At 33.3% G+C, this 24,841-nt stretch overlaps 1 protein-coding gene across 3 annotated transcripts in view; it reads right to left on the minus strand.

The window, feature by feature from the left end:
- Positions 1-24,841, minus strand: part of LOC145690204 (uncharacterized) — a 300,212-nt gene that overhangs the window by 20,352 nt on the left and 255,019 nt on the right. For 2 of the 3 annotated variants that reach the window (XM_081764867.1, XM_081764866.1), the window contains 3 exons: positions 20,462-20,572; positions 15,550-15,702; positions 1,716-1,834 (listed from right to left, as the gene is read on the minus strand). In XM_081764867.1, coding sequence (XP_081620993.1) covers positions 1,716-1,834; positions 15,550-15,702; positions 20,462-20,572 — 383 coding nt within the window. The remainder of the gene's footprint in view (positions 1-1,715; positions 1,835-15,549; positions 15,703-20,461; positions 20,573-24,841) is intronic. The other variant, XM_081764868.1, reaches the window with a different exon arrangement.

Below are 24,841 nucleotides of genomic sequence, written 5' to 3' on the forward strand. Positions count from 1 at the left end.
AGTTCCACAGAAAGAGAGAGAAAAAAGAGAAAGGAACAATGCTTCCAGTGTAGCAACTTTTATACGTCACCGAAGAAACTATCGCAGAACACTGAAACCGTATGAACGTATTACAAAAATTCAAGATACAGATAATACTGTTCTTACTGTCAGTGTTGCTTTAGCATGTTTTTCTTACGTATCATGTAAGATGTGATAATAATGGCCACAAAATAATTGGTCAAATAATGACAAAGTAAAAGGACAATAGGAGTGGTCGGGATTCGGCTCAGCTCAATTTAAAAATGAGAGTCAACAATTCATTGTCATTGATCTAGAAATTGTAACGTTCCGAAACATACCTGCTTTCAAACTTACGATATTTTCTTCACTTCTATTATGTACGACAATACTGAAAAGTGATTTACTACCTACTGTCTAGCTGAGTTTTACATACTAAAGCAGAAAAACTTGGAAAGAGCTCTACCTAGAAATACAGAATAATAATAATAATCTAAAAACTAAAAAATGGACATAATAATAATAATTAAACGAGAAATCAAATCTGCAGAATGCGTTCAACCATTAGATTTCAAACGATTCACGAAATGTGGTATAGGAACTCTCATTCCAGTCTTTATAAAAAGTTACTAAAATTTGGAAATGTTTTCCCATTCTACAGACATGGTTTTCTTGCCTCATTCTTAAATTGTCATTGGCACATCATTGAAATTATAGACATTTCGAATACAGAGCAAATTTAGAATAACATTACATACAAAAATGCCTGGTACGAACTTTGGAACTTGAGGCTGTTTTCTCGAGGGAGTATCATCATCTATACGAGCTAAAATATACAAGCATATACACTATACATTATTACTTGTCTCAGATCATGTATAATGTACTCCTAGAATAAATAAATGTACTCCTAGAACATATTTGTAGCTGAATATTTTTTTTAAGTTTAACGTCCCACACTTATGCTCTTTAGGCTAAAAGAGACAGATGATTAATGAAAATGAATGAATGTGAAATTTTATGTGCTCTCCCACCGAAAATCGAACCCGGGGCCACCTGCACTAGTCGGAGAGGACATGTTTCTACCTGAATCCTGCATTATTCTGATCACAGATGCAAGAAGGAATGATTTCACCATAAATTTGATCGTAGTGGATCTGGTCGATGGCTTGAAATATGTAAAAATAGAGAATTGAAGGAAGCGAGCCAGAGATAATACGAAAGAAAATGGAAAAGTATGCGAAATTACAGATGCTTGCAAAGAAAAAGAAGAAAGGTTCTGTTTGGGCAAAATTACGCCATTAAATACGTTGTTATTTTTGTTGATAAAACATTCACTGAAAAAGATTCACATCTCTAGTTCATAAAGGAAGCACTGTTGCTCAACCCATATGTATTAGAACTACTTTATTTCATTTTTATTTATGGAACTATCTTTTGATACTTTATTTTCCAAGACTTAGCATACCATCTATATAAAAGCAAACTGCCTATTGAATGGTAAACACTATACACTTAATGCAATAATATTGAGAGAATATTATTCATTTTACAAGTAGCTACTTAATACTACAGTGAATAAGTAGTACAAGTACAATCTACAAGATACTATAGTGAATGTATTCTTTCTCAACAGATGGATTTTTCGCAATACTGGTTACAAAAGCGCAATGCTACAGCATCAATGACTTGCTTTTACTAATATTGACGCTTACTTCAACTTGCAATATTGTTCTTGCAGTTCATGGTACTTATTCTCCCAATTCTCAATTCGCTTCAAAAGATTTTTACGTTCTTCTTCTGCACCAAGAGCATTGGGAACTGAACCACTTCGCTAATTAAGAGAAGCATTTCATTACTACAAATTATTGATCAAATGAATAAAAACACAGAACAACAGCATTATATTCACATTTTCTCATTCATCGAATAAATATCTCACAAGTAAACCTTACGTTTGGGTGAATCGAGTTGCTGACTGAGACACATATGAGAAAGTAGTACTAAATGTGGTTAGTATTTCAGTGAAGTTGTAGGTGCGAAGCTCCAGGGGTTTAGGAGATACAGCTACCAGAACATCACATGGAAGTACAGAATAGTCTTCATACAGTTGGAGGTAAAAGCTCTGTAAGACCTCTTGTAACGACAAAAGGTGAATAACAAATATATGGATACATATTAGGACTAGGGAGAAGTCATATAGTAAGGGTATACCTGACGGCGGCCATCTTGAAATCCGCCATTTTGAATTAAGGTTAAGTTTTTAAAATAGGAATAGGGTCATGTGATACATGATTTAAGGCGCAAATTTAACCAGAAGAACAATGGTGACGTTAATTTTTATTTACACGCAATTGGTAAAAAGTTACAGGGAAATTAAATATTGTTACAGCATATGTATTAGTCCTTTAGCCCACCTTGTAAATTTTGTGTTAATGATAATAATTAAATAAAAAGCAGGTGGATAAATATTAGGTCTATGGTAAGAGTTGCCTTGATGGCGGCCATGTTCAAATCCGCCATTTTGAATCAGACAAAAGTTTTAAACAAAACGCATAACAGTGACACCTTATTAATAGCAAATTTTACCATAAATCCAACGGTATAACCATTTTTGCTTTATCATTAACTAGCATTTGTTACGCCACCATTGTATTTCTGATTAACTTCCAGCCCAAGTCATCCTTTGCATTACTCTATTCCCATTTAATTTTGTGCTGGTTAATGATAAAGCAAAAATGGTTATACCGTTGGATTTATGGTAAAATTTGCTATTAATAAGGTGTCACTGTTATGCGTTTTGTTTAAAACTTTTGTCTGATTCAAAATGGCGGATTTGAACATGGCCGCCATCAAGGCAACTCTTACCATAGACCTAATATTTATCCACCTGCTTTTTATTTAATTATTATCATTAACACAAAATTTACAAGGTGGGCTAAAGGAATAATACATATGCTGTAACAATATTTAATTTCCCTGTAACTTTTTACCAATTGCGTGTAAATAAAAATTAACGTCACCATTGTTCTTCTGGTTAAATTTGCGCCTTAAATCATGTATCACATGACCCTATTCCTATTTTAAAAACTTAACCTTAATTCAAAATGGCGGATTTCAAGATGGCCGCCGTCGGGTATACCCTTACTATATGACTTCTCCCTAGTCCTAATATGTACCCATATATTTGTTATTCACCTTTTGTCGTTACAAGAGGTCTTACAGAGCTTCTACCTCCAACTGTATGAAGACTATTCTGTACTTCCATGTGATGTTCTGGTAGCTGTATCTCCTAAACCCCTGGAGCTTCGCACCTACAACTTCACTGAAATACTAACCACATTTAGTACTACTTTCTCATATGTGTCTCAGTCAGCAACTCGATTCACCCAAACGTAAGGTTTACTTGTCAGTAAGAAACTGAACTGAACTTCCTGATGCTACAATCCATTAAGTACTACGGTCGATCAGATGTCCCCAAGTTCTACTGGCAAATGCATGGTCAGTACATATGTTTCTAACCGGAGTTAGATATTCCGGATTAGCTGAAGCATTTACTCAATTGCTACATGATGGTTAATCAACGCCGAAAACCATATACACGCTCCCAAAATTAAACCTAGGACCAGACACATCAAAGGCACAGGCGCCTAACTATTCCGATGCATGTTATTATTTTTTACTTTCCAGATGGAACGAATAAATATTTGCTTAGTAACATTTAAGAAAATAAATTTACAACTTACGAAAAGGTATTGCAAATAGATTGTTTGATAGTACTTAAAGTTTTCGAGAAGTCACTGAAGTACAAATACAGGGTGTCTCAAAAGTCCCCTGACATAGGGTAACTGTTGTTATCAGAGTTACAACACAATGTAAGAGGGAAAACCGTCTCCAAATATGATGTTTTCAATCTAAAGTAAAGGAATTTTTCAAATCGGAGGAGCCATTTGGGTTGTACACTCTTTACGCGCCCAATGTTAAATAAAAATGCAACGTTGCAATTTACCTGGACCCACAATATAAGTGAATGAAGTTACTGTTTGAAATGCGGACTGGCCACCGACACGTTAGCATAAAAGGCATTTCATTCAAATCATTGCACAAGGTCAATTATTTTTATTATTTTGTTATGAACAAGTTATCAATTATAATCATATTACCTCATAGAATACCTTAATTTTGAAACATTTACTGAAAGAAATGAAGTGATTCGATATTTAGTTAAAAAACTTCAACCATTAATTATTCACTACTGATTGAAGATATCTCCAAATCTTTTCCATGGCCATATATATGAGCAAGTCCTTTCCATATTACTGCCTACTTCCAGATTTCGTCGCACCACCTGGAATGAGAACGTTCCCTAGGCTGTATCCTATCTCTTGGCATTCAGTCAAGGATTGTTTCTGTCCATCAATTATCATTTTTTCTTGTAATATTTTTGGCTCTCTGTCAACTCACTGGCTTCATTTTCACGATAATATATGCCATTCTTGTTATGTTCCTGATCCATGTAATCCTTTCCATATTTTTGTGGATAATTCTAGCATATATTTCTCTCCATGCATCATTTTGTACACTGCATACAACGATATTTAATTCTGTCAATGTCAAAATAAACTGAATGCATTAATTGAAAATTTTCTGCTTCAGCCACATTGATATTTTACTTTTCATATAAAGCTGTTTCTTGCGTATGCACTCTGGCCTAGTAGTTCTTAATTTTTTTCGTTAATGTTGTTATCCATTTCCACCATTACGATCATTAAAGCTAGTTGTAGGTATTGATTTTTCTCTAATTTCATATTTTTACGTTCTAACCTTGACTTTCTTACGAAGATCTCAACATTACTTCCCTCTTTTTATATTAATTTTCGATCCTATTTTCTTCCGATTTGAGAATCATAAAAAAAAGTAAATGTTTTCTAGGACCCAAATGTATTTTATATATATATATATATATATATATATATATATATATATATATATATGGCCTATCTTGTTTCCTTTTATGAGCAGAAAATTGCCGAAATTTCAAAATTTGTAGGTTTTTGGCCTAAATTTGTCCCGTTTGATGAAAGTTTATTACGTTATATGGTTTAGTATAGGGGTCCATTTTCTTTTATAAGACACGGATACATTAACATACTCTTCTTAAAATTTTGGGAGGGTATATTGACCCAGTCCTTAAATCTGGGAATTGTGAAAAAAAATTGTATGTTTTCTAGATCTCGAATATATATTCCTGTAAATTTGATTGGTACTACTTGTTCCCTTTTACGGATTAAAAAAAAAAAAAAAAAAAAGTTAAAAGTTTAAACTTTGGCGGCTTCTGACCTATTTGATAAGGCCTTAGTGTGTTATATGCTTATATAGGTAAGTTCACTGGTAAACTTTCTTTCATAGGAGTACATTGATGCTTTCCTTTTAAAATTTGGGAGGAGCGTATTAGCCCAGCTCCTCAATTCCGTAGTTGTCAAAAATATATATTGGCAAATGTTCTCTAGAACTTGAATACATATTTCTGTAAACTTGGTTGGTTCTGCTTGTTCCTTTCTATGGATACAAAATTGTCGAAAGTAATACTTTATATTTGGCGAGAATTTTAAATTTTGGTGTGAAAATTGAATTAGTATGAGAAGCAAATTTTGAATGTTGTGCGTAATGTTCACTAAGATAAATTGTAACATATAATCATATGGAAGAATACAAAGTCTCGTTGTCTTTCATTGAACATAAATACCATAAGACATTCTTTTTAAATTTCGGAAGTAGTATACTTAGTCCATCCTTAAATTTTGGAATTGATGAAAAAACTCGTAATTGCTCTTTGGACTCGGGTAAATCTGGATGGTTTAACTTGTGTCCTTTCATGGGTAAAAGACTGCCAAAATTCAAATTTGAGATTTTTACTTAATATATCATCTTAACACTTTCGAAGCTTAGGAACAACTAATAGCCTAAGGTTATTGGTGTAATCGGATTGGTTAAGCCTGCCTCTGATTCACAATGCCACATTTAGAACCATAAGGATTGTACTCTAAGGTAATTCGTGAAATTTATATTTGGTGCAATTTGATTGGTTGTTCACAACCTCTGATTAACTTCAAATTTAACTTGGAATCGAAATTTAGGTATTTAGGGTATGAATCCATTAAGTAATTATTAAAAGGATTGATATACACTTTTTTCTTTAACATTTTGAACCTTAGAGTTTGTAGCCATGATTCATATATGGTCTTGGGCAGGGATGATTAATTTAAATCGCATGATTTTTGGTGTTTATCACTAATCCTATACTTTGATTCAAATTTATTTCCAAAGGGTAGAAGGAGTGTGATAAATTTTTTGCAAACGATATCGACTACATAATTTCCTTCCGTGCTAAAAACAGGATTTAACCTAGTTCTTAAGGTCTTTTTAATAATAATAATAATAATAATAAAAATAAAACTGCTGATGAGTAACACTTTACTATTAAAATATCTTACATATTGTGCCATTGTATTTGTTATACTGAGTGCGGGTAATTTGAAATCAAATATTTATATTCATGTACAATTCATATCGATATGCAAGTTTACCTTGAATAATTTTATAATTTTAGACTAAAAGAAACTGACGTTCATGATGTAAAACCTCTGACGAAAGGGATGTAAAAAATTGTATTTAATTTATAAACAAAACATTTTAAAAAGGCTACATATTCGCTGTGTAGCGCAATACAAGATTTTTCAGTTTGCAAAATAGTAATATATTTCATGCTGTATAATTTACTTTGGTTGTTTAATGATTAAGATGCTTTAAGAGAAAAATTAAAATAACCATAGTTTATCTTTCTTTTGTCCAATCATTATGAATTTAATTCGCAAGATCACGGTCACCGCGCCCACTCTTTACATGTTGGGTGAACAACACTGTACTGTTACTGAGTAACTATCACGTGTGAGAAACACCTTGCAAAAAACAGCATAAATATTGGGAAATTCCTGATTTCGCCTTTATTTTAACATCTTTGAATAAGAAAACCTGAAATCCCGTAATTTACCAACTACGGAAAGGATCATTGTTTAAAGTTTATTCTGTATTTTTTAAAAATCAAGTACAAATAATTTAAATAAAAATCGATTTAAATAAAAGAAAATAACGATTTTTTTAAAAAATAAACCATGTCTTTCTATCCTAGTTTAAGGTCATTAGTGGAAAGTTATTTTTAATACAATCTGATTGGCTGATTACCTTTAAATCTTTGTTTAAAAATTTTCAAAAGGTTTAAATGTTTTGTTTAAACTTCGTTTGAAAACTTTTTTAAATCACTGATTTTTAAATTTTGGTTTCAAAATATTTGAACCCTAGTGTTGTAGTTGCAACTCATAATCTAAAATTATTTACAGAAAGTTATTCTTGGTACAATTTGATTGGCTAATCCTTTCAACTCTAAAATTTTCAAAAAGTTTTAGTTTAATTTTTTAAAAATTCGTATTACAGTTACAGTTTATAGGCTCAGGTCATTTGTGAAAATATTTTCAATCACTGTTTTCAGTGTTTGAAAAGATTTTCAATCACACTTTTTTTTTATTTTAGTTTGAAAATTTTTAAATTCTGGTACTGTATTTAAGACTCATGGTCTAAGATCGTTAGTAGTTATTTTTGGTGTAGCCTGATTGGGTGATCGCTTTCAAATCTTTAATTAAAATTTCTGGAAATTGTTTGAAAAATTTTTTAATAAAACTTTAAGATTGTAAAAGTTTTGAACCTTAGTATTGTAGTTGCGACTCAGGTCATTGGTGGAAAGCTCTTTTTGATGCAATCTGATTGGCTGATCACTTTTAAATCCTTTAATACTAAACAGTTTCAAAATTTTTTCGACAACTGTTTTAAAATATTAGTTTGAAAATTTTTGAGCCTAGAATTGTAGCTACGACTCAAAGTCTAAAATCATTCGTGGAAATAATTAGGACTAGAAACATGACAGATATTTATTAAAACCTTTGGATATGTAACAAAAATTTAACACTTCGAACTTTAGTTACAACTCATAGTCAAAGGCCATTAGTGGAAAGTTATCTTTGGTCCTATTTGGCTGTGCATTTTCAAAACTTCTTGAATTTTTTGTTTAAAATATTTTTGGTAACTGTTTTAATTTTTGTGTTTCAACATTTTTGTTTAAAATATTTTGTTTGAAAATTTTTCAGACTAAAAGTTTGTAAATTAGTTATCAAGGCTTTTAGTATAAATATTCTTGTATTTATTTAAAAGATTTTGAAAAAAAGTAATCACTTTCAGTTTTAAAAATTTTGAAACTTTTGCTTAACATTTTCTGAACTTTGTTTTTAAATTTTCTTTCAACATTTTATATATATATATATATTTATTTATTTATTGTTTTTTGAAGTTTGAAAATCTTTGCACTCATTAAAAAGTTTTTAAAAAATTAATTAATTTGAAAATTCTCTGTGCTTGTTGAAACGTTTTGAAAATTTGTTAGAAATTTTAGTTCGAGAAATTTGTTTAAAATTTGTCACTCTCTCTGGAAACTTTTATAGCGCTCTGAAAACTTCTACAGGTGTAAGAAAAGAAATATTTCTAGAGTCGGAACAGTTTAGGATAAAACGATCTGGCAACACTGTACCCACATCCGTTTATAATCATTTTTGATTGTTTTGAGGTAAATATGAAAACATAAATGAACTAAAATTATAATTTTATTTTACTTTTTATGAACACATTGGTTAGTCTTCGTTACTGTTAACTGCAACCATCTATATCGGATAAGAGATTTAGATATTGTTTATACAATGTATTTTGTACTTTTTGCAATAGTTTCTCTTTACAGCATGATTTTAATTCAAATTGAAATCTTCTTAAGTCTATGGTAATATTTATAAATGGAAAGTCAATATCTTTGTCACAATAAACTGTTTATTAATCGATGTATCCACAAACGATGACAAGCTTGATAGCCTACATAAATGTTGTGCCAGATGCAGTGCACATTTTTTTTAGAAATATACTCATTTTGCAACATACTACCACGCAGTCATAAATCTGTTTCATACAGTTTGTACAAAATATACAATATTTCGTTATATATGGACTTTATTTTTTCTTACGTAGAAGCATCACTTTCTCATCAAATATTATATGTTACGCTGACGTATTGTATGTATGATTCATCATAGTAATCAATGTGCGCAAACATATTCATTAAGCTTCCTTTTAACTTTAACATGTGATGACACTCCATGAGCTTTTGTACTAAATTGAATTGACCTTTCAACACAGGACCTTTCAACTCCTCTGTAAAATAAGTATACGGTACTAGTACTTAAAAAAAATAGTAGTTCCGGTTGTTATTTTTTAAACTTCCATGAAGGAAAAAACATCTTATCATCTTCGAAAATCAGAAGTAATCTCAATCGAAACTTCGTAGAAATAACTTGGCTAAATACGACTTTATAATTTGCAGTCTGATGTAAAATAGAAATAGTGGTAAATGATTTTAACACATCATGAGTGTTTAGAAACTGTAAACAAGTAGCCGCGAAAACGTAATGATGGATACAATTTAAAATTATGCTAATATACGAGAACTACGTAGGACACGTCGGCATAAACAGACGTGATGCAATTCTGCTCACGTTGCACAAACTTGTTCTGAAATACATGACATCATGAAGATGCAATTCTTCCGTACAATGTTGGCAGATTGTTTTATTCTAAACTGTTCCGATTCTTTGGAAACGATTCTTTTCTTATACTTGTAATTTTTTTCAGAGCTACGAAATTTATAGTGAAAAATTTTTAACAAAGATTTTAAAACAATATGTCTAAAGAAAATTTTTTCAAAATCTTTTCAACAAGTGCAAACAATTTTCAAACATTTAATCAAAAATTTTTAAAAACTTTTCAATGACGCAAAGGTTTTCAAACTTGAAAAGAATTTAAACAAAGGTGTTCAATCAAAATTTAGAAACAATGTGCAAAAAATTTTAAACAAAAGTTTTCAAAAACTCCTTTTTATTTTAAATTTTAAAGGGTCTTTCCTAGTAAGATAGTGAAATCGACCCTTGATTCAAATTGGGTCGCTATTAACCCAAAAGGTTACTCTTGACCTAAAACTATCTCAAAATAAAATTGACTCCCCACCCCTCCCCCTACCCCGAATTATCGTATCATACATGCTCAAAATTGAATATTTTTTAATTTTGGTGGTGGTGATCGAAAAATTTTGAAAGTTTCACAGATTGTAGATACTATCTAATCTTCATTCAACGAATCTTCTGATCCTGATGTAAACATTGCAGAATGGTATTACTCCGCCAGTCATCGGATGATTGGCTGTCGGTCAGCGCTTCGTTCGAGAAGCACGTGCTTGTACCACGCAGTTTACAAAACAATACCACCACGAGAAATATTGTGATCTTGCAGACGAAACGATTGATTTCAAACATGGCTATTTTGCATTATAAAAGCAAGAAATAATTACTACATATTAAAGTTGGAATTTCTGTTTGTTTCCCTACTCGCGATTAAAATAACAATAATGCTATTTGATGATTTGATTGTGGTTTTAAAAGTAAACAAAAGCGAAAAATAAAAACATGTTAACATACCTATTGCGAATCTGACATGGGTTGAATCCCTTCCATATCCGTGTCCTCGCTCTCACTGCTACTGGTGTCGTCAACAACATTTATAACCAAACGGTCAACAACTGAATCACAGATCCCATCCAATTCTAAGAATTTTTCCTCCTTGCCTACGACGTGTTTAATACACTCTTGCCACTTATCAGCTGTTACCTGCTCCAAACCCTTTTGAACCAAGCTCTTAACTTCCTTGATTTTGAACGTGGTATTATTACTTCTAACATAACCCTTGACCTGACTCCACACCAACTCAATCGGGTTAAAGAAACAATGGTAGGGAGGGAGTCTTAAAACAGTGTGGCCAGCGTTTTCTGCCATACTGTCAATAATATATTTATCATATTTTGATTTTACATTTGCTGCTTTTATCACCTGAATTAGCTCGTCTTTTATCATGTCTTTTGCGTTTGGTATGTCTTTATTTCCCATCCATTCAATAATATCGTTTTTGACCCACGATCTGTTTGGAATGCGCTCTGACTTTACACTGTGATATGGCGCATTGTCCATGACAATCACACTGTTAGGTTCGAGTTTCGGCAAAATGTTTCGAAATCAATTGCTAAACACATCACCTGTCATCTCATCATGATAATCCCCCGTTTTGTTGGATTCAAAAAGCAAGACCCCTCCCTCCAAAAAACCGTCTTCACTTCCAATATGTAGGAGAATCAGGCGCTTCCCCTTTCCTGTAGGATATTTCAAGCCGGTGCTCAAACCTGAAAGAAACGCTTGCTTTCTATCTTTTACACTTGAGTCAACCCACACTTTTGTTGTCGTATGACCTTCATTGACCCAAGTCTCATCAAGGTAATATATTTTTTTACCTTGTTGCCTGTAGGAACGAATTTTCCTTAGGTATTCCCTCCGCCAGTGTACTATATCTTCACGATCAATGATTATTTGTTTTCGATTTCTGCGGACAAATTCGAACCCGATTTCACACAGTAGAGTATAAAAAGTCGTTCTTTTGAAATTAGGTAAATCTGTATCGATGTTTACAGCGGACAGCACTTTATTGATTGTTGGTGGTTCATTTCTCACATAAAATTGATGAACTTTTCTACGAATAGCAGTTCTTACAAATTCATCACACTGAACTTCCAATACTGGTTTCTCACGTCTATGTTTCTTCCCGGGAGTTGACAGTATTCCTTTTTTAATCTTTCACTACGAGCACCATTAACACTAAACACAGACACACCAGTAAATTCTGCAGTTAATTTCACTATGTCTTTTATGGCTAGCGTTGGATGTTTTTCACACAGCTTATGGAAAACATTGAGAACAATACGTTTTTCACCACTACGCAACGGTTTACCCTGTCGATGTTTTACATATTCCCCGCACGCGGCCATATTGTAAACTGTAATTCGCGCGAAGGTGGAGCAAAGCCACTTTCTGCACATGCGTATTCTCTTTTATTGCATTAATTCAATTTAATTCTTAGATATATTGTTACTTCTATTATTTAATTGTAAGGAAATTGCATTTCTAGAAGGAAATTGCTTTATAAGAAACAAAAACATTTAAAAAAGAGCGTACTTGATGATGGACTATTTTCTTCTACCGCATGGATGTTGATAGGCTCTGTAACCAATGAAATAAAGCCATCACCACGTGTATTTGTTTACATGAGGTACTGAACGTTCCTTGAACGAACTTTAGATGTAAGTGTGCAATTTTTTTCAAAACCATCGATGCGTATTTACTTTATATTTTGCGTGTTGAAAATTTCAAAAAGTTGTAGAAAAAACTTTTGGGGGGACGCGTCAATGATTTTTTGGTTAAAAAATTTGTTATACCCTTAGGTACAACATATATTGCTTTTCGGGGCCTGAAAGTGATGGCAACATTGTCAAAAAGAAATAAAACTGAAAACGAAGTGTTTTTCGCACAGTTTTCCCTCATTTTAGGGCCCACAAGGTGACACAGCTTGCGATAGAAAGCGCCACTGTGTGTGTGTGTGTGTGTGTGGCCAGTGAAGCAAGCACTGATAGATACGAGGAGCAGACGCAAGGTGTGTAACTTTGTTGTGCAAGAGTCGGTTGCAGTGGAAGCACTGCTACGGAGATATATTTGGTGTTTCTATTCTGGAACGGACACAATCGAAGCAGCCGAAGAACGACAGAATCGAAAGGGCAAGAGAAAGGAAAATTGTGAACTCTGGCAAAGGATTGTTTGAAGGGGCCCTCAATGAGAAAACTGGGCGAAAAGCACGTTTGTTTTCAGTTTTCTTTTTGACAATGTTGCCATCTCTTTTAGGCTCCGAAAAAAATATATGTTGTACCTAAAAGCATAATGAATTTTTTAACCAAAAATCAGCGACGTGACCCCCCCCCTTAATTTTTTTCTACAATTTTTTGAAGTTTTCAACACGCAAAAAATCAAGAAAATACGCATCAATGATTTTGAAAAAAAAATGCACATATAGATCCAGATAGTATCTACAATCTGTGAAACTTTCAAAATTTTTCGACCATCCCCACTAAAATAAAAAAAATAATCAATTTTGAGCATGTATGATAAGATACTTCGGTAAGGGGATGTTTTTTTTTTTTTTTTTTTTTTTTTTTTTTTTTTTTTTTTTTAAGGTTGTTTTAAGTCAAGGCTAACCTTTTGGGTCAATAACGATCCAATTTGAATCAAGGGCCGATTTCACTATCTTACTAGGAAAGACCCTTTACATTTGACAGTATTAATATTAAAAAAAAAAGCGCAAGAATGTTTTAAACTAAAAAAAATAATCAAAAATTTCAAAAATCTTTAAAGAGTGGAAACTTCTCACACCTGAAAATTTTTAAACAAAGATATTCAAACAAAAAATTCTAAAATAGTGATATAAATATTTTAAAGAAAAAAATTAAAAATTTTAAAATGCCAATCAACTTACACCAAAAATAGCTTTCTACGAATGACATTGGACTGAATTCTGACTAAAGTCAGTGTAAAATTGTTGTTACATATCAAAAGGTTTTAATAATTACCTATCATATTTCAAGTTCCATTTTTTCACCAATGACACTATAAACTGCAACTACAATCCTATAGTCCAACAAAGTTTTCAAACTAAAATTTTAAGTGTTCAAAATAATTTTTAAACAAAATTTTTCAAAAAATTTGAAAAATTTCTAAATTAAACTTTCAAAATGATTAGTCAACCACATTGCACCAAAAACAGTTTTCCATCAATGACCTTAGACTATGAGTTATGACAAATTCAAAGTATGAAATTATTATTGTTACATATTAGTTGGTTTTAATAATTGTATATTTTGTTTCAAGTCCTGAATTTTTCCACCAATGACCTTAGATCGCGAATCGCCTGCAATCTTAGGGTTAAACAATTTTCAAACTAAAATTTAAAACAGTGGTCGAAAAATTTTTAATCATTTTTTTTAATTAAAGATTTGAAAGTTATCAGGAAATACGATTTCATCAAGAATAAGTTCCTACTAATGACCTTATACTACAGTACAATACTATGATTTAAAAATTTTCACTATACAATTTTAAAAATCAGTGACGAAAAAACTTTAAAAAAAATCACAAATGACCTGAGATTATGAGTCGTAACTACAATATTAAGATTCAAAAATTTCAAACTAAGAATTTTGCACAAAACTTTACAACAGAGATTTTAAAGTAATGAGTCAACGAAACTGAACCAAAAATAATTTTGTACCAATGACTTTAGACTATGTTAAGTTTCAAAAATTTTGAAACACAGTTTAAGAAAAACAGTGATTGAAAACAAATTTCTCAAACTAAAAATTTAGAACTTTTCAAAAACTTTTTGGAAAATTTTAAATAAAGATTTGTAAGTGATTAGCCATTCTGATTGTATTAGGAATAACTTTTCACCAATGACCTTAGACTATGCATGAATTATTAAGGTTCGAAGTATGAAAAAAAATATGTTATTATAGCGTATATCGAATTTTCAATAGTTATTTAATGGTTTCAAATTCTAAATTTCGATTTCAAGTCCAAAATTTGAAGTTAATTAGAAGCTGTGATCAACCAATCAAATTGCACCAAAGATAAATTTCCAGGAATAAGCTTAGATTACAATCCTTAAGATTCAAAATGTGACATTGTGAATTAGAAGCAGGGATCAACCAATGCGATTGCACCAATAACCTAAGACTACGTTCATAAGCTTCAAAAGTGTTAAGATGATATATTAGATCGAAACGCTCAAATTTTAATTTGGGCAATTTTTTAGCCCATAAAAAAATATATTAGGTCATCCAAATATACAAAATGTATATAGTCAAGTTTTCTTTTTCTTTTTTTTTTACAGAATTTTGTAGACTTTACTCTTTTTCACATTTGCCTGTTGAATTATTTGTCGTAATTTCTTTAGACATTTCCGTATGATGTCACTGATCTCCAAGACTGTCTGTTCTGAGACTGAGAGTCGATCAGTTGGATGAGCGTCTATAACACTGCCTGTTCCACGAAATATAGCTATGATGTTTTGAAGGGCATATTGGTAAGTCAACTTTACATCTGGAACTTTCTTCCAGCAACTCTTTGGATAGCATCACAAATTTTCCTTTATTACGAAACACACATACTAGCAGAAATATTCGCTGCTCAATCGTCAGAACAATGATAACACGATACGTCCTATCACTGACACTCAGTCAACTGTGCCAAAGGGCGGAAAATTCCGTCTATAGTAACCAACATCATCTTGAACTAACATCGCCTAGCGACAGTCAGACAAGTTTCAGTTATCGAGTTTGCAATATTGCATGCGAAAAATTACCAAGAACATGTCATTTCATTAATTTTCTCTACACTGCAACTGTATAGTTACATTTCGACATCCTATGTATACTTATGATTCACTAAACTTCAAATTCTGTTGTTAAGACTACTTTACCTCGTTTTTGAGTGCTGCTAATTCACGACTCATTTCTTCACACTTTTTCTCTGCCATTGCTCGAACTTGCTGAGCTTCTTGCAATTTACACTGCGTTGCTTTTAGGAGATCGGGAAGAGGGGACATATCGGCAAGCTTCTCTTGAAAATGTGTCTGAAAAGAAAAGCAAATTTATTTTTTATATTTTTATAAATGTAAATTATGATATCAATAGCTTTTTACACTTTATAACACACAACAGGAAAGTAAAGTGTGTATAAAAATAAATTAATTCCGAATTCTCTAATACTCATTTCCTCTATTTGGATTACAATACGGTGCCTAGTTTAGTACACTGATTTTTTTAATAATCTTACCCAACGCTGAGAACAATATAGTATTTACGTAGAACTCCGAATCTGCACAGATTTAAATCCCATGCAGTTAGAAAGTAACAGACAATTATGCAAGATCCTTCCCCACCACACTATTTTGCCTTCAAGACAGTATTACAGGATCACTTTACAGATCCAGGTTACGGTGACTAATGCTTGTGCATATCGATGAAGCTTATTTGGACTTTGATCCTTTTTCAATATCAAGATTATATGCAACATGGACTCAGTGCATGGGCGGCGATTAGGGGGGGCAAAGGGGGGCATTTGCCCCCCTACTTTTTTGAAGGGACCTATTAATGTATATAGAGTTTCATTTGGAAATGTAAAGTTTTTGTGTGTATTAGTGGCTCATAAAAAAAAAAAAAATGTGCCATATAATATTTTTCGTTGCGTGAGTAGGCCTATGTATTGGTTGCCTTCCCGTGGAGTTAAGAAACTACAGGAATTGCGTTTTAATTGCCACGGAAAATGGTCCAAAAATTATCCTATTGGAGCGCAACAATTCCAGGATACTTTTATTTCTTCTAACAAGGGTTTGATATCTTAATCAGCCGCTTTGAAACTAATTGAGAGAATATTTCGTCAAAAAAAGGTCTTTTACGAGTTATTCTTTAATTGCACAAAAATCGAAAGTTCCTAAAATGTCTTTCATCTTTCTAATAGTAAGGAATATTGATTAAAAAGAGAGTAATAAAAAACAACTTCTACCTTCTCCATTGAGTTGTTGATTTTGAGCTTAACGTCCTTTTCAGCAACGAGGCTATATGAGACGGAACCTAGTGATTAACGTGGAATCCGAAACACGTGAGCTCCGACCAGGAATCGAAGCCGGGTCTCGCATATTTTTTCCATTGTTTTGCAATGTAATATACGAGTAAAGTGGTGTGTTTAGGGGTGTACGAGTGTATATACAATTAAATTTAGTGAATTCAATATAATTCTAGGTTTTAGGATTATTTTCTATAACTGGAGTATTAAGTGATTCTAAGTATTATGTTTTTGTGTATTCCAAGAAAGTGAAAACTGCATCTAATGGCAACGAACATGTTTCGGGAAGCTGCAAAAGCAAATATTTCTTTAAATGTCGTAGCATATGCTTGTAGTATTTACTGTCTTTAATTTTCTAAGAGTAATAACATACATTTAATAGCATGTGTGGAATTAAAAATGTAAGTTGTTCATTAATCCCCAGTTTCAATATAACTTCTACGGAACAAGCTTCATTATTCATTACTCTGATTAATATTATCCTATCTATTTATTTGGTTTGCAAATTTCTTATTAAATACTCTGATCACATACTTCTCCAGACAGAATTTTAAGATGTTCATGAGCAAGGAATCAAATCTCTTCTTACACCTTCGTTGTTTAAAAGTACGAAGGGCTAGTCCCTACTTGCGTTGCTCTTGTCAATTTGTTTAATAAAATATGAAATACGTTATACAATATTTTAACTGAAAAAATAGTATCCTATTAGTTATACAACCTTTCTTCAAGTAGTGTTAGAAACAAACAAGGAAACTAACATTAATATACAAATATTCAGGTCTTGCCCCCCCACTTTTAACGTTCAATCGCCGCCACTGACTCAGTGTAACGTAGGTCTCAAACGTGGGTATTCCGTACCGTACCAAAACAAGATAACACTTGCTATTTTACTACGAGGGACATAGTTTGTCGACTTACTTTTATTTTAAATGTTGTTCAACAGATATTATCCCTGTCAATTAAGGTAATTGCGCAAAGCTTGTTGTGAATTTCGTATGAATTACGTGTTATATGTGAATTACATATTACATGTGCAGTTGTGAATTGTTTGATTGATCAGTTAGAGTTAAAGGTCAGCAGCGAGGCAATTTGCCCCCGTCATGGATTGTGTTTCATGATTAATGATTACGAGTATGACATACCTATATATGCTCGAGAAGTTTAAGTTTAGCCAGACAGAAATGAGAAACTCTTTAATTTTTAACATGGAACTTCTACACATTAACTTGCAAGTGATCAAACTATGTTCAACAATCGAATTCCGGGAGTGAATAAGCACAGCAGAACACACAGTTTGGTAATAGAGAGTAATGTTACTTCTTTATTTATTCTTTTACTACTACTTTTAATTTTGGGACTTTGAAATGACATTGTGTATATATAAATCCAGTTCTCGGCCCAGCTACGCTACCACAGAATAACACATATACATAATTAAATCTTTGGAAATGGCAATTCAAGTGGATCTAAAGTGGAAATCTCGACTGATGTCTGTGGCTATATATATATACAGTACACACATGAGAATAAACTAACAGGCAATCTGCTTCAAATAATAATAATAATAATAATAATAATAATAATAATAATAATAATAATAATAATAATAATAATAATAATAATAATAATAATAATAATAATAATAATAATAATAATAATAATAATAATAATAATAATAATAATGTTTCTAACATTATAATGGCAAATTAAGTTGGCAGCCCATCTTGAGTTGAGTTGATTTTGAGTTTAACGTCCCGTTCAGCAGCGAGGCTATATGAGACGTGGACCTACTGATTAACGTGGAATCCGAACCACATGAGCTCCCGCCGGGAGGCCGCCCATCTTAAAGAAGGGTTAAGTTTCTTCGGGATTCGTTAGCATTTAACAACAATAGTACAATTAACTTACAAATTAGTATAAATTATCATTCTCGACCTTGTTCTAGAGCTCCCTCGTGGCTAAGCGGTTAGCGTACGCGCCTTTGGCGTGGGAGACCCGGGTTCGATTCCCGGCGGAAGCTCATGTGGTTCGGATTCCACGTTAATCAGTAGGTCCACGTCTCATATAGCCTCGCTGCTGAAAGGGACGCTAAACTAAAATCAACTCGACCATGTTCTATGTAATTTGATTGAAATGAATGTATAACGACGGTTACTGACCTTCCATTAGAAACAATATGGAGAAAAAAGATGCATCTCTAAATCATATACAGCCTGTATGATTCATGTACAAGACTTAGACGATTTTGTTCGAAAAAAATTCCTTTCAATCCATCATTGTTAATATAAAATGTATAAGGGGTATTAGCAGCTGAACTTGTAAATTATGTTAATGAATAAAAAAAATGAAGAGATTTAATCCAACAAATAGTTTGGTTTAGTTTTATTTGAGCTTAGGTCCCTTTCAGCAGCGAAGCTATACTAAACGTGAACCTACAGCTTAAGTGGGATTCGAACCTCATGAGTTCTCACAGGAATCCAACAAACAGTGTCACCCAATACTTCCCCGTCTAGAAAATCCATCAATCTAGCTATTACTAAACGTAAATGATTAAGATGAAGATATACAGAGGGAATTAATATTCTACTGCGAAAACTTCCTTCGCATTGACACGTACCTTCACATATGTAAGGTTGCTGAGAAATTGCAAGATAAAATCAAGGCATCCTCACAGGACTTGTACCAATGTATTTCAAAATACTTCTCTAATAATATAGGGTTAATATAATAATGATGGAACACATTCTTTAACTGCATCCATCTACAAATGTATTGCATTTCAAAAGTCGGGGCTTGGGAGTTAATCTTGTCTTCTTTCCGAACCATAGCACACAAAACGATTCTGATATTTCAGGGAACAGGAGACAATAACTTCCGTGAAACAATGCCAACAAGAAATATCCCCAGAAGTTTTAAGCGAACAGATATTCTGGAGGTGAAAGGAGATAAATAAAAGCCATAATCCTTCAGTGGAAAGCTCTTACACACTGTAAAGGCTACAGTAGCTCATTCGTGTGTGGTTGGTTCTTATTTCTTTCAGGATGAACATAATGCAGCCATCATTGTTACAGCTGGAAGCTATAACATGCTAATTATTTTAATTTCTGGGTTGCAACGGCTTAATCTTACACAAATGGCACGACTGCCAATGGCAATCTTTCGACAATTCTCTGAACGCCACACTTCCAAATTTGGTGATATTGAACGTCGAAATCATCGCAAATAATCTCACTGATCTTCTTTCTGTGTGGTTATCTGCAACAAAATGAATGTCGAGAAACCTGACACAACTCTGAAACACGAAGCATTCGGAACGAGTACTTAACTGAGTCGTCGAGGCATGGTCATGGAGGACGTGATATTAAAATCTTGAACACTGCTGGTTATATACTAGACACAGTTTCCCAATAAATGTGTTTTGTTTCAGCCTTAAATGAAATGAAATATTTAATTTAACATACCATGACTATGCCCTTTCGACTAAAGGAGACAAATGACCAATGAAAATAAATGATTAAGAAATACTTAGTGGAGCGAGAAAGTGGACGGAAAAAAGAAAACTCAAAAAAACTCACAGACACGAAGTTGTCCATCACAATCTCACGTGGCCTGGAATCGAGCATGAAACCCTCGCACCAGAGGAAGGCGCTGTACCACTGAGCACCAATACTTACGTTAAAAATGTGTCTTATCATTATGCACCGTATGTATTTTAAAACTAAATTTTTAAAAATACATAATACATTTCCTGTCTTGGTAGGACATACCTTAACTCTCTGAAGTTCAGAATTAAATTCATCAGCTCTTCTGCTGTTTTCTATATCCATCATTTCTATGTGTCTTGCTTGTTCTTCAGCCAACTGCTGTGCTGCCAGATACTGTAAATACATAGATACAAGATAAAAACCAAAAGTCCATAAATAATTTAATATTATCGTTTACTTTATCTTGATACTTATAAAGGCTATATAAAGTAAATGTATCCTCTACCACAGCATTTAGTTTTAGTATTACAATAATCTATACTGCAGATTGTAATTAATTATAACAACAAAATTAAGATACAAGTGGATTTACAAAAGTAAGCTAGATTAACTGATTAATTGTGGAATTGATGGGAACGAATCAAAAACGAGACATCAGTTCGCAGGACATGAATAGAATTAAATATAGTTTATACAATAAAAGCAGTGCGGTGAGTCATCTCTATAGCTTAAAGATTTTTTTACCAGGTAACTGAAAAGTTCTTGCCGTTCTAGAGTAGTGGTAAACTAAAAGAAACATTACGTATTTTTAGGTTTCGAACTAATCTCTATCAGCATTCAGGACTTTTTGCTAATGTTCCTGCAGCTGCACAATACCCTAGTGATAAAACTTGGCGGACGTGGATGCAAAGAAGTCGGTAAGTGCGTTATGGTTGTCGAGGGAATAAAACAGGTGGTAATCTGTTGACGCAAGGTCTGGTGAATATGATGCATGGCACAGTGTCTCCCAGCCAAATTGCTGAAGGGCCTCCCAGATCCTCTTTGCTACATGTGGCTTAACATTGTGCAGAAACAACATACCCTTGCGATTCAGCAATCCAGGCTCCTTCTGCTGCAATGCACGGTGCACCCTTTGCAACTGCTGAGAGTAGAGATCAGCAGTAATGGTTTGACCAGATGGAAGGAGCTTGTAATGCACTACTTGCCGACAATTCTACCATACAGACAGTACAATCTTTCGTGAATAAAGGGGTGATCTTAAAGTGTGAGAAACAAGGTTAGGTGGCAACAATGTCTAGCAGGCTTGGGAGTGGCATAGAGGACTCACTTTTCGTCACCAGTGAGCAAGTGATCAAAGATGGGTGTATTCAGATGCCGAGTGAGCAAGGACAAAAGGCTGTCACTCCTTGTGCCTTGTTGGCTGCCAACAATATGTGGGGTACCTACTTGCTTAACTTGTATAACTTCCCTATCCCATGCATATGCACTCTGACTATTTCAGCGGAACCTTTCTTCAAGTTCGTCACACGTTACACTACTGTCCTCCTCGATGGCTGCTTTCAGAGCCTCGTCATCCTACACATGTGGTCGTCCACTACAAGCTTTATCTGAAAGACTCACATTTCCTGAACGGAATTTCTGGAGCGGTGTGTTCGTTCACGGCATTCTCCCCAAATGACTGGCATATGCGGCGACTTGATGCAGCAGCTGATAGGCCCAAGTCATACAAAAGCACACGTCAACAAACTGCTTCGATTCCTGCATTTAATTTCGATACTGGATGAGCTATGACTGCTGTGCGTGCACAACGTGCGAGTGTTACTGAAGATCGATAGTCAGATTGACTTCCAATAGCTTGGCAGGAACGTGGATCATTCTGTTTCCTCTCTGCGAGGACACGATTAATGAGACGTCGAAAACGGCAAGAACTTTTATGGTTACCTGGTATTTGGCTAAGATATTGCGGAACGAGAAGACACACACATATATATTAATCTGTATATAAAGCAGGTTTAAACTGGGCAATTTTAAACTGAGCTAACAGTTAATTTATTGATTAAACTCAAAATACTTGCGGGAGAGATTGGAAGTAACTAGTGTATTGTGGCTCAGTGTTTTACAGTTCTTTTCTTTTCATGTAAACGCCAAACTTCAAATTTTCGTGATTTTTTAAAACAAAGAGCACGCTAAAAGTTAAAATAAATAAATAAAATAGGAAAGCTGTTCATAAGGAGATAGGAATAGTCACAAATATACACTACATAAACCATCGATAGAAATAGTCATAGATATACATTACATAAACCTTCCTGTCTTTCCATCGTCATATGAAGAGCAGAGGTATGAAGAAAGTATGGGATAACACTCCTGATTGGGTGTTTAGATCAAAATTTGAAAACAAATGGAAGAAGACTTTAATCTGCTTGCATTTATTCTGCTCTCATAGTAAACCAAAATAGACAGTATCTACTGCTTATTTTAAACGTTTGTGTACTTTACAGTTATTAGGATACTTTCAAAGAGGTATCAAAGTGTAAGGAAAATATTTCTCTTTTTCTTGTCCGTTGAACATAATGTAATGATCGAGAAAAATTCATATTGACAACTTATGACCAGCCATGCTTTTAATTAATTTCTGCTGCTTTAGATTTGCGCTATCGGTATTTATAACCAGAAAGCACTGAGAGATACTGAGAGAAAATATCTGAAAAAAAAAAAAAAAAAATAAAATAAAAAAAATAACAACAGTCCAGATTGTTGGAGTTTAAGAGTCTCTTTTCATCACAGAGACTACATGGAACTTAGATTTACAGCTTAATTTGGCATCCAAACCAGATGAGCTCCCACCAGGAAACGAATCCGGGTCTCCCGCTCCGAAGGTGCGTATGTTAACCACAGAGCCCAGATACGCTCATCGGGGATCGAAAGCCCGGTTACTACCGCACAAAGCAAGAACACAAAATATTAACCACAAGGGAGCTCCTAGTGTCAATTATGTAATCAGTAACAATGGAGTCTTCTCATTTTTTCCGCTTTTCTACAAATATTTTTCCTTAATATCTTGATAAAGACCGTTACTGTGGTTGGAGATAAAAATAATTTCATGTAACGAGGGTTAAGGGTGTTCTATGTTCTACGATGCCAATGTTATTGCAGATCAAGTGATCAAAGTGAGTTATTTTCTAAGTTACATGGCCGGATTTCATTTTCAAATACTTAGGTGTGTCTCACTGTACTGAGTTTACAAAAAGAGTTTTAAAATCTTTGTTCACATAGTGCCGCTATGGCAGGAGAAAGTTACCTGGAAGAAAACTGATGAAGGCCGAAACTGACCGAATCTATGTCAGTGAATAAAATTTCATGAAAGTTCATTTCATACATAGTGAAATTTTCAAACTCCAGCGAGACAGTAACAATCTTGCTACAAGCACTGGCGAATTCGTGATTACAAGGCTACAGTGTCACAGTAACGAAGGCATAACTTTCGTGTTTAAATACTGTTAATAAATGTTTAAATTTGTGAAAAATAAAATTACATGTGTGTCTTAGTTTTAAAAAATATAAACGATTTTTGTTATTTAGTTATGCAATAGCCGCTAGAGTGAAAATTACGAACAACGAATTTAGCATGCATGCTGCAATTTCTACAGATGGCGTCAAAAAATATACTATACAAGTTCTCGAAATATATCTTATACAGTCAGAAACAATATTAAGTATAGGTTGGAGCTATCATTTCTTATATCTCCAACCTATACTTAATATTGTTTCTGACTGCACGTCCTAACATCCGGCAAAACCTTAGGGTCAGTGAGGGTAATTATGAGACACTGCTTACGGATGGTAATTATGAGACACCCCTCACTGATCTTCAACCACTGTAGGTAAATACAAATTAAGAGCACAGGCACTTCTCCTTCACAATGCTCTGTCTACATTTTTAAGTTTGTTTACAAAAGTTTGGATGTACCGTTTCTTTTAACAAACCGATTAAAAAAAAATTGTTTTGAAATTTGAAATCCTATCATTAACTTTTATATCTACTCATGCAGTAATATCACTATTGTGAAACCAATGGGTGTTGGTGGAAGCCTGGTAGGTCAGCAATTATAGGTTAAGTTGAATTTGTCCCTTGGACTTTCGTTTCAGAGTTACAAAATTTGTTGTTGTTGTATCTCATTTTGCTTATATGGAGGGTAATTATGAGACGCATGAGCGGAGCTAGAGGGTATGTCCATGGTAACTCACGTTACGTAATGACGTATGTTCTAACCACAAATACACTGAAAAGCTCTTTTTTGTTTTTTTTTTTTTTTTAAAGAAAGAAAACTGTCATATTTATACAGATAATTACCAAATGTCGTCATTTTATACGATACAGCAAACCTAGGGAAAAATAAAATACTATAGTGACTCACGTTACAAATTTTTTCCCTACATTCGGAGGCTGTGATTTTTCAGTACATTTTCTTTTGTCCTGGTAGCTATGTGCATGAAATTACTATGTAAGAAAGGAACACATATAATTTAATTATGGCAAAAATATTAAATTTTTATTTACATATTATGACTACTTATTTTAATGGAATACGCACAGAGTCGGGTAACTTACGTTACATTTGTCAAAGATCTTTTATTATTAAGAATACGCAACATACATCT

This window comes from Thermobia domestica, chromosome 7 (assembly GCF_964235325.1).
Source record: "Thermobia domestica chromosome 7, izTheDome1.hap1.1, whole genome shotgun sequence".
NCBI lineage: Eukaryota > Metazoa > Arthropoda > Insecta > Zygentoma > Lepismatidae > Thermobia > Thermobia domestica.